This window comes from Hyalella azteca, unplaced genomic scaffold, assembly GCF_000764305.2.
Source record: "Hyalella azteca isolate HAZT.00-mixed unplaced genomic scaffold, Hazt_2.0.2 contig12068, whole genome shotgun sequence".
Lineage (NCBI taxonomy): Eukaryota > Metazoa > Arthropoda > Malacostraca > Amphipoda > Hyalellidae > Hyalella > Hyalella azteca.
The window spans coordinates 63,299-74,695 of NW_025942036.1; the positions used below are offsets into that span (position 1 = coordinate 63,299).

At 37.1% G+C, this 11,397-nt stretch overlaps 1 protein-coding gene across 1 annotated transcript in view; it reads left to right on the top strand.

The window, feature by feature from the left end:
- LOC108677160 (UDP-N-acetylhexosamine pyrophosphorylase) overlaps positions 1–10,693 on the top strand; it is a 23,437-nt gene extending 12,744 nt beyond the window's left edge. Inside the window, exons 5-13 of the mRNA XM_047883124.1 lie at positions 81–114; positions 439–569; positions 1,059–1,340; positions 1,727–1,901; positions 2,433–2,592; positions 4,544–4,684; positions 5,630–5,815; positions 7,477–7,536; positions 8,872–10,693. Of these exons, the coding sequence (XP_047739080.1) occupies positions 81–114; positions 439–569; positions 1,059–1,340; positions 1,727–1,901; positions 2,433–2,592; positions 4,544–4,684; positions 5,630–5,815; positions 7,477–7,536; positions 8,872–9,034 (1,332 nt within the window). The 3' untranslated portion in view covers positions 9,035–10,693. The remainder of the gene's footprint in view (positions 1–80; positions 115–438; positions 570–1,058; positions 1,341–1,726; positions 1,902–2,432; positions 2,593–4,543; positions 4,685–5,629; positions 5,816–7,476; positions 7,537–8,871) is intronic.
- The last annotated feature ends 704 nt before the right edge of the window (positions 10,694–11,397 follow it).

The following is an 11,397-nucleotide window of genomic DNA, read 5'->3' on the forward strand; positions in this document are numbered from 1 at the left end:
GGGGGCTTATGAGGAGCGGGGTGGGTGGTGGGGCTTATGAGGAGCGGGGTGGGTAGTGGGGCTGGGCTGCAGGGTGTGAGGAGATCATGGCTTATGAGGTACTCAGTGAGGCTGGCACGAGTTAGTGAGTAAACTAAGAAGTGTTAGGATCATAAGGTGCACTAGGAACCAGCTCCTTCATCCCGTGCGGGGTTCTTGGTTCAATTAAATTGGACGCTGAAGGTGCAATTCCCTGGGAATATGTGTATTGCTATCATATATACATTATACCTTTATACGAGAACTGGATATAATGTCAAAAATAATTCTGGTTAACGTAGCGTGTTTTTGCCGAGTATTTGGTAGATGCAATTTATTTTTGATCATTTAAGATTAATTATTATTATTTATAACTACCGTAACTGTTGCAAATTCTTTATATTTTGTCTGCATGCTTAGGTTTGCAAGCTGTAAGCGAAGGGCAGGTGGCCGTGCTGCTGCTGGCGGGCGGGCAGGGCACGAGACTGGGCGTGTCATACCCTAAGGGCATGTATGACGTGGGCCTGCCTTCACACAAGACTTTATATCAGGTACGTGTATTACCTCTGAAATTCATTCATATCATTCATGAATGTGTGGACCTTATATCAGGTACGTGTATTATCTCTGAAATTCATTCATATCTTTTATGAATGTGTGAAGAAACCAGGTGCGTCCTGCTCCCGCTCTGAATTTCGTTCGAGTCTGTGAGAAGTAAGGGTTCAAGTACCAAATTTTTGATTCCAGTTTTCTGGCCAGTGTAATTAGTTTTACTATTTTATTATTAAAATTATTATTACTATGAACAGTTTAGGAGAAACTTGAGCTCGGTACTATTTTATTGTAAAAAATTTGCCCTGGAAGTTTTCTTGTAATTCATATTAAGTAGTAATAATTTTAGTTTGTTGTTATCCGAAACTTACCGACGAATATCTTGTTATTTACCAATAAAATGATATGATAAATCACGTGCTCTATAGATAATCTTTGATAAACCTATAATAAAAATGAAATTTTGATTGATGTGTTCTGTATTGCAGATCCAAGCGGAACGGCTGGTGAAGCTCCAGGAGTTGGGTGCTGCGATGCATGGCAAGTCTGGAGCTGTTCCATGGTACATCATGACGTCTGAGCACACCAAGGAGCCCACCATGGAGTTCTTTGCCAAGCACGACTACTTCGGGCTGCAGAAGGAGAACCTGGTCGTGTTCGAGCAAGGCATGCTCCCCTGCTTCACATTTGACGGCAAAATTATCCTCGAGGCTCCTGGGAAGATTGCCAGAGCACCGGACGGTAACGGTGGTCTCTACAGAGCACTTCGGGTGAGTATAGCATTAGCTTTATCAATGGATGTCGTTGCATTTCTGTTGTAGACTTATTATTTGCTGGTTCGAGTGAGTATAGCATTAGTTTGTCGTTGCATTTCTGTTGTAAACTTGTTATTTGATGGTGTTTTGGCACGTGGATTATTTTTATATATCTTAAAGTCATGTGTGCGATTTTTGCTCTGGCGAGATGTTACTTAATTACTATTAATTTTGCAAGAAAGATAAAAAAATGTGACATTGCAGGTAAACGATTCCGAGCGTTATTTTTCATGCTTACAGTCAATTTTTAGCACGCTCAATCTTATCTAATAATCCTATTATTTATATCAGTATCAATATACGTACGGCATGTTAAATGTATGCATTATTTTCTGTTCCAGTCTCAGAAGATCCTGGAGGACATGGATCGTCGTGGCGTTAAATACATTCACGTATATTGCGTGGACAACATCTTGGTCAAAATGGCTGACCCTGTCTTCATGGGCTACTGCATGGACAAGGGCGCCGACTGCGGAGCTAAGGTCGTCGAGAAAGCCTTCCCCACTGAGGCTGTTGGTGAGAACATTTTTCCTGCTTAATTGTTTGCTATCATCTGTTAGCGTCGGTTTAAACATGCTGGTGATCATGCTCAAGTTGTTTCCTGCTTGATCGTTAGGATTCCCCTATTAGCGTCGGTAAAAAAAGATTGGAATTTTTGTTTATTTGAAAAATAGCACGAGTTTATGCTTTTTTTTAATGTGCGCATCCCTGGTATTGTAATCGTGTAAACACAATTAATTGGCTATGGGGCTTCAAATTTTTTCTCATAAATGGTCAATAGGTAATCACAGCCTTCTCTGTTTTTGCTCAGTGATAGTCGCAAGATTAAAAATTTTTGCTCATCCTTTACCTTCGCCACTGTATTACAAGTTCTAGCTCATTTTATGTGGTTGGCTATAGGCTGATTATTAGTGGAATTAGATTATTTTCATGATTATGAAAGGAGATTTTCCAAGCGCCCATCATATAGCTGTCACGAGTTAACTTCTTTAACAGACAAACCTTGCAGAGGCCCCGCGAGAGTTAAAACGTGCACGTATGTTACAGGCGTGGTGTGCAAGGTGGACGACGTGTACCAGGTGGTCGAGTACAGCGAAATTACTCTGAAGACCGCCCAGAAGCGCAACCCAGACGGCCGCCTCACTTTCTCCGCTGGCAACATCTGCAACCACTTCTTCACGCAAGAATTCCTCAAGAATGTCGTCTAGTGAGTTCACTTTCGCAGCGTAAATATTAAACAAAAAACTTTGGCGCAAAAGCTGATGCAATTTTTGGATAGATGGGGAATCAATATATTGGTGCAGGCTTCAATCAATAATGCTAAAAAATTTGTTTAAGAAAGACTCTGGTGATGTAATTTTTTCGGCCCCTGTAACGGAACATGCAGTTCTTTTTATTATCAAACTAGAGCTTCCAGTGTTGCACCTATATGAAACGAAAAATACTACTCCTGTAACTACCATGCCTATAGTGCAAATTTTGATAGTTTATGCCATGAAACTATTTAACACAACGGCTGAAATTATGTTTTAAGACAAGTAGACAAGACCAATAAATTGAATGTATCAATAGGCTACCTAGTATCCTTAAAGATGAGACATGGTGAAAATTAGTCTTAATATCGCGTATCATTAGTCTTAATTAGTCTTAATATCGTTGAGCTTTGCATAGGCCACATAAATACCTTAGATTTCGGGCCTGGAGGGAAGAATCACGTATCAGAAGTAGGCTTGTGTTAATGCTCGAGGAAAATCTTCAACGGTAATAGTAGAAGAAAGGAAAAGATCCTACCACCATAAATAATAATTATCAACATTTCCTGTCTGCAGCATTTATTACACGCATAGTCCGAGTTTCATTATGTATGACTAATAGTATTTTTCTTTTTTATGGTGATGGCAGTCGGTGAGTATCGAAGAAGTCAGCCCTCGTATGTACCACGTAGTCTTGCTGTCATGCGTTTATTCTTACGTCTCTGTGGCCTGGCATTGACAAATACTACAGTATTTATTTGTTGCTAGTTCATTTCCAAGTATTTTAATACTTACCTGCTGTTATAAATAGTCGCGTATGTTATACTTCTGCATCTCTCGTTTACAAAGTATTGTAACATGTCCGTTTTTTGCTTCGTTTTAACGCCTGCCGTGAAGTAATTGTGTTATCTGCAACTCAACTGTTGTGGATAAACTGATATTTATTTAACCGTTATTGTATAGCATTACAGCATCCGTATATAGTATGTTATATATTTGGTTGCCCCTAACCTAGTTTAATGAACCTCAATAGACTGCTGACCTTGCTTGCGTATTTTTTTTGTAATGGTACTCTTAACTTATTCTAGTTTTGTTTTGTCAATCATTTCTGCATTGTGCGGAAGGTAACATGTGTGTTGCCTGAATCTTTTGTGTTCGTATAATTCCTTTAATTCCTGCCTTCCCGGCCTTTAAATTATACCTATTGATATTCCATTATTGCTAAAAATGATGATGTCTGTTTTTATCGACTGAGAGAGTATTGTTTGCGAGGCTTTAACGACTCTTATTCTTTACGTTTGTTTATAGGTTTATCTCCTGAAAATATTTACTTTGAAATGCACGTGCCTGTCTACCATCTTTGCTCATTTTCTCTGTAGTTTTCCGTGGGAGATAGCAACAAGAATTGATATGTTGGATGCATTTGTGCGGGAGGATACCATTTGTAAGATTTGTTGCATTTTAATAGTAATTTTTTCAGACATTTTCGTGTGGTGAAGTACTGGCATTATGTACTGTATTGTTCCTGTATATTATTGCATTATATTACTGTTTGTTCCAAATTGCATTATATTTCTTGTTTTTATTGTATTGTTATTTTTACAAGACAATCATTTCCTTACGATTTACATGAAATTCAATATTTACTATAAACAAACTTTTTTGTATACTTTAATTGTATCCATTGTTAAATAGTGCGTTGAATATATTTTCTGCAAGGTTTACATGAAATCTCGCTTCCTGAAATGGTTAATATCAGAAGTAAATTGATACCTCAATTCGAGACTGGAACCGCGTCTCCTAACTTAATGAATTATATCCATTTATTAAATAATTTCCAGTTCTGACTTAGAAATGTAAGATAATTCTATTTATGTGTAACTAAATGTTACCTTGCACCAACAGCGACTACGAGGCTGGCATGAGACACCACGTAGCCAAGAAGAAGATCCCTCACTGCGACGCTCACGGCAACACAGTCAAGCCTGAAGCTCCCAACGGCATCAAGATGGAGAAATTTGTCTTCGATGTCTTCCAGTTCTCTAGGTCAGAGTTCAGTTATTATTTTAAATCTTAGTTGTAGGGTCTGAGAGATTATATGGAGTTTTAGGCCCGGGTCTGAAAGATTATTATAAGTCTTAATTAATGTAGTGCGCTAGGTTCTTATTGATTATTTTGAGTCTTAATCGATGCTGTGTTCTATAGTCAAAAAAGGATGGGTATTTGTATTTTCCACCTTTGGAAGCACGAGTGCTGTGATGTTGCTCCTTGCTTTTCTTCCTCTTTTTTTTTTGTATGGGATGATCGGATGTGAGTAAGCTTAATTATTGATATTAGATTAGAAACAGGTTATGGTCCCATCTCTGTTATGGGTTTCAGTGCTTTAGGCTTGTGTTCATGTGTCCCTTCCTACAGCTGGCAGCAAGATTATTCACATTTAGCCCTATTATTCTACATTTCGATAGCATGTTGATAACTTAATTAATAAATAATTAGCTGTTTAAGTTGGGCGGCGAGCGATGCAATGTTTCATTGTTCAATCTGTTTCTTTCAATTCGAGGGTTTCATGCCTACTAAGTCATTCCACTATAACTGACATGTACGTTTGATGAGCATCACTCTCTGTTTAAATGCTTGAGTTTCTTGCCGCGTCAACTCATCTTCATCACAACTGACTTCAAAGTTTGATGAGCAGCATCTTTTTGTTTGACTGCTTGGCTTTTCCTAAAAAAATTTTTCCTAAAAATTTTTTTCCTACAAAATTTTTTCCTAAAAAATGTTTTTCCTAAAAACTGTTTTTCCAAAAAACTGTTTTTCCTAAAAACTGTTTTCCTAATTTATTTTCCTGAATTTTTCTCCTAAAAAATTTTCCTAATTTTTTATGAAAATATACCTATATTAGAATATTTTCATAAAAAAACCCAAAAAATCTCCCTAAATTTTGATCCTAAATTTCTTTGCCTAAAATTAAGATGGACGTTTGCTGTGCAGCACGCTGGCAGTCTGGGAGGTGATCCGAGAAGACGAGTTCGCTCCTCTGAAGAACGGCGACGGCGCTGAGAAGGACACGCCGAGCACGTGTCGCCACAGCCTCTACTCCCTGCACCAGCGCTACCTGCTGCACGCTGGGGGCCAGCTTGTCGATAGTCAGGGCGAACTGCTGCCTCTCATTCCCAGGTGGGATGTTTATACTAAACTTAGTATATCATCGTTTATTGTATTTATGGAATGTTGTTGTTAGGAAGGTAATTATCCTTTACCCAGACAGGGAGAACTCTGCTGCCTCTCATAGGTGAGATATTAAAAAATTAGGTGGTGTGCCTTTTCAGAGTGAAATGAATTTTCATCTATACTTTGTATAAATATATATACCCAATTGACTACTGACTTTCTCTCGTTACTAGACCTGTAGATACGAGTTGCACTCTAAAAAGTTAATGTATCCATGGACGAGTGGTTAAGCAACATTTATTTTCTACAATGGTGTTACTTTCTTCCAATTGAGAATATAGTCTGTAGTGTTTTAGTTTAAAGGGATTTTTCCCTGATTTCAACCAAGCCCTTATACCTCAAAATAATCAATTTGGGACTAGAATCACGAACACGAATTGGATTTGTATTTTTTTTACCGCAATCCTTTCCTTTAGGACCGGCAATTTGGGTGCCTCAGTGAACGGTAGTGAATTCAGGTAACCTGCTGCGTCTTGGTCGCAGTAGCGACGCTTGCAGTGATTCCCAACCTTGCTGAATTGTATAATAAAGTTTTGAATGCTGAACATTAATCGTTCCAATAATGTATCTATCGATTGCTAGAAATTATTCATTCGTAAGTTGGAAATCACAGCAATAATCAATTAAATAATTGATGAGGTCGTTACTTCGCGTGTTATTGCGTGTGGCAGCACAGTGTGAGGGAGGCTGGGCACCAAGCATTTTTATGGCGTGTGGCTAATTCGTCTTAAAGCAATAGAGTTTTATATTGCTTTATGTTAATCGTGTTTATTTAACCCATTTAGAAAATCGTATATTTTTGAGTGGACCATATTTAAGGGATTGCTAATGGCTGTGAAGATTTGTGGCTCATGTGTGAAAAGGTTTTTATCAGATAATTTCCAGTTGCCTTTTTTTATGAGTTTGTTAAACTATCTTTCACTAAACTATCTATCCCTTGTGATGTGTATTCTCAATTGTACTCAATTTGGTTTTAGTTGCAAGCTCTGCAACTAGTGCACATAAAGAGCTGTATTAATACGCATAAATTACTGTTTTTGGCCATCACAGTCTTTCTTTAAATGCATTTATAGGATTCGACCGTCGTTAGAGCTGCGGAATCTTGATATAAATGTACCAAATTGTTTGATCCTTTTGGTATGATCGTCCAGCAATGTATGTGGTTTTGAAGTTTTTAGGTAGAATTATTATCTCTCTTATCACGCCTGTTTTTTTTTATTTTTTTGGGGGGGCGGGGGGAATTTTGAAATATTATGAATGAGTTGTTGACTGGTACTTTGCTTTAATTTTTCCGATCATAAACGAAAATAGTGAATTATTTTCAAGTTTTATTTTTATTTTTGTGAACGTATTGCACTAATCTGTCCTTTTCGAGTTTATTCGATACTTGGTATTTCTTTTCACTTTCTTCAAACTTTCAACTTTTCCAGATCAAACGTTTTTCACAATATGCAATTTAAAACTTGTACTAGTCCTACTGAAATGAGCAACTAATATTCGTATTTGTTATATATGCCGAAGAATTTCGCGTCAGTTTGACCCGTTCATTGTTTTACGAGTTTGAGCTTTGTTTTACCCTCTCCCTTTGTTTACCTTTCCCACCCCAGCCCCGCTCGTGCTCCTAAATGTTCAGAAAACGGCTGCCCGGAGACAAATAATAACTCTGAGTGAGTCCCCTCTGCTTCTGTTGCCATACCTGCTTCTCATTTTAAATAAATAAATATGAGATGTCATTCAAAATAACTTAGCACTTTTTATGTTATTTATAAAAGACATCCTGGTGATACTTAACTTTTCGCTTGGGCGTTTGTGGTGATTATCTTATTTTATCAACGATTTAAACGGGAGTTTGCGGTGATTATTGTGTTGAATGTGTACGTACGTTTCAGTCGGCAATGATTTCTCACCTTGTGTCTGTGTTGACGAATGAGCTTTTCTGAGCAGCAACCTGCGGTTATCTGCGTATCTATGTAACCGACCTATGGCTTCAATGGTGATGTTTACTTTACTAGATTAATTATCACTTGTAAATGGCAGTTGGCAAAACGATGGCAGTTTTATTTTTAGCCCGATATATGCAGGTAAGCAAGCGTCTCAATAATGTTCATTTCATGACATTTTTGGTGGTAATATGATCTCTAATTCGGTTACCAGATTCTGTTTTCTTTCTATTCAAGGTTAGACGCCACAATTTCTGCTTCAATTCTAAATTGATCGTTGGGTATCAGACTATGCTAAGCCCTAAAATAGCTAAACGTTTAAATTTCAGCGATGCTCTGAGTTTGGATTGATTGTCTAACCTACCAAACTCGATTCTAGTAATTCAATCAAAACGGATATCTCTGTTTAAGATGTAAATTTTCTTCCGTTCAGTTTTTTGCTTTTGGCTCTTCACGGCTCCTGGGGCTTGGTGTGCATTTAAGTTTTCTTTCCAGATGATAATCTATATTCCATTTCTATGTCGTTTTAATATGTCAATGCTGATTCATGCTTTCGTTACATTTACTTCATCGTTTAGGTTAGAGGACGTGTTTGGTAATGTATGTAAGTTGCTTAGAATATGTAATGCTTTAGATTTAGAAATACACGTTGGTACGAGGTTTATTTGATATTAAATACCTGCAATGTATACGAGTTAAATACCTGCAATTGTATAGTATTTTTTTGAGTAAATTCATAAAGACTTACTAACGTAAACTTCAAGTTTTGCTGTTATTTGAGCGCTCTGCAGCTTGCGTTTTATCCGACGCTGATCATTGCAAACATTATTATTTACTTTTGTGACGTCAGTAATTATTTTATATAGTAATCAATATTATAATAGTTCTGCTGCAGCGAATTCAATGAAAATCTCAAGACAGGTTTTTCTACTATGCTGCTAAAATTTCAATGGCTTCGGCAATTTTCATAATTGCGCACAAATAAATCTTTTAGTGTTTCACAGTACAAAACTTACTCCTCAGTACTCATTAATTGATACTAATTTGTGCTTCAAATTGCAGCCAGAAGGAGCTGAACTGGGACGAGAATCCCGTGGTGGTGGAAATTTCTCCGCTGGTATCATACGGAGGCGAGGGTCTGAAGTCTCTCGTCGAAGGGAAGAAGTTCACGTGTCCGCTCAGTCTCTACGACGATCGCGAGAAAAAAATCCAATCCAAACATTGACCTACTCACGTATTTTACTCTACTGAGACAAAAATTACACCGGAACACGTATGAATTATTATATCAGTCAGTAGCTTACTATCTGATGTCGGAGCTATTGTAACTGATTTTAATAGGAAAGCGCTCTTTAATATGGCAGAATGGCTCTAGCTTCTTTCAGTTTAGAGTTGAAAACGAAGTCATGGAAGTAAGTGCTGTAAGCTAGGGCTATGTATGTTCATACTAATTCTGCCCGGGTGAGTCGTGATTCAACGTATGAAGTCCACATCAATAAATCGATATTGAAGTGCAGTTTTTTTAACGAAGCAAGATTTCCGATAAATGTAACGATACAGTGAATTCATTTTTAGTATGCCACAACATTTCTGGTTCAGAAATGGTGCACGTTTTCATATTGAAGATGCCATTGCTCCCTAGGAGCGTTGTGAGCTCGGAGCCTGGACTGGCAGCTTTTTGACGTGTAGCTTGTTTTTATGAGTGTGTGATTGTGAGCGTTTGATACATCGTGAATTGTTATTGTTTTTGTATTTTTGTAGCTTCAATAGTATGGGAAAACAGTTGATAGGTTTTGGGGGATGATGGAGGCTACTTAATTAAATTGCGATGAAAATGAAACTGGTATCCATTAGATGGCCGATCTTATTTGGATGATTGGAACGGAAAAAAATTCCATGCGAACTGAAATTAAGGATTTATATTTTTCGTACTTAGTCGTTTCGTACATTTTTCGTTTTACACTTTAAAACTGGTGCTGGTTATGTTTGGCGTGTCACCATCGAACTCGTTATGCTGTTTACAACAAAGTGAAAATTTTAGGAATGAAATTTGATGGTCGATTGATTCCGTTTCTTAACTGTGATTGTCTAGTTAATAACAAAATGATGTCAGTCGTTAGTAGCTTTTGGGTTTTTAATATTTTGTAAAGTATGAAGATATTTTGATTTTGTATTGAAAGAAAGGTTATTTTAGTCAACTATACAATAAGGCTAAATATAATACTTCCTGCTTCAGTTAGCTAACATTCGGGTCTTTCATTTATTGAGAAAGTGGATAACAAATTTCACCGCCAGGCTACAGTTACATTCTTCCCTGTGAACCTTGATAGTCATTACTTGTTGTACATACATAGTATATTAGTTTAAGAATAGTTCTCCTAATATAATTGAGAAAAAATGAGAAACCTGGGCTTTTTCTTAGACAAATTTATTTGGAAGTCCTGTATCTACCATTAGCTCTTGTTTGCAACTTGAAGCGTATACCAGGACTGTGTACTGGAGCGCAGGGTGGCGGCTGAAGAGAATAAAAGATGCTACTTACATTCGTGAATGTTTCTACACAACATTAATGTTGTAAACTATCTGTCGGCTGGTGTGTCTCGTAGAGGTACCTGAACAGTCATCTTTTTGGTGCTTATCTCTTGTGATCTAAACCTTGGTTTACTACGTTTTATGATACCAAATGTTATTTTCTGCGTGGAGTTTTGCCTTTTTTTTTATCAAAACCGAAGCCTGATTTTCTTTGAGTGTGAAGGGATAGCTATTGAAATGATTCTATTAATCGCGACACATTTAGTATCTTTCCAGATTTTTGCAGAACACGCAAACAGTTGATCAGTATTATGACGGGGACCATTTTTATACATACAACGTACCAATTTCACTGTTTTGTTTTATTCTCAGTTCATTTGTTATCTTTCATAGGCGACCGCATAGTATGGTGTTAAGCGAAGGAATTATTTTACTGTCATTCGGTCGACGCGCCAAACAGTTTTGTTCGTCATGTTTTTTTCGGTTACAGGTCGTCATGTTTTTTTTCAGTTACAGGTCGTCATGTTTTTTTTTTCAGTTACAGGTCGTCATGGTGTTATTTCTGAGCGTAGATTCGCCCAATAGTTAAGTGAAATATTGAATATCATTTCGCACTGAACAGCAACCTGAACTTATAATACATGTTGTATACATATTTTCTAGTGCAATGTATTTTGTATTTCATTAACGGACCTATCTAAACTCAAGAACAAGTTTTATACTGCCACTGTAAAAAATTAATGCAGAATTTACAACTAATGTAGCAAACCTTTGATGCTAAACGCCAAATAATAATTAAATAATAAAGCAAAGACGTGTTTAGCATTACGCTATCCTCACGTATACAAACACCTACTTTGCTGTTTAGTCAAAATAAGGAGATAATTGATATTGTTAGATACGCTGAAGGAATCCTTTCTAGATTAACTTGTTTAAAGTAATAAATTGAATTGGCATATGAATTCTAATTATTATCGATTCGTCGTCTCGTTACTCATGAACATCTACAGTTTTATGGCGACTGATCTATATATACAGGGTTGGTCATAAGACCAG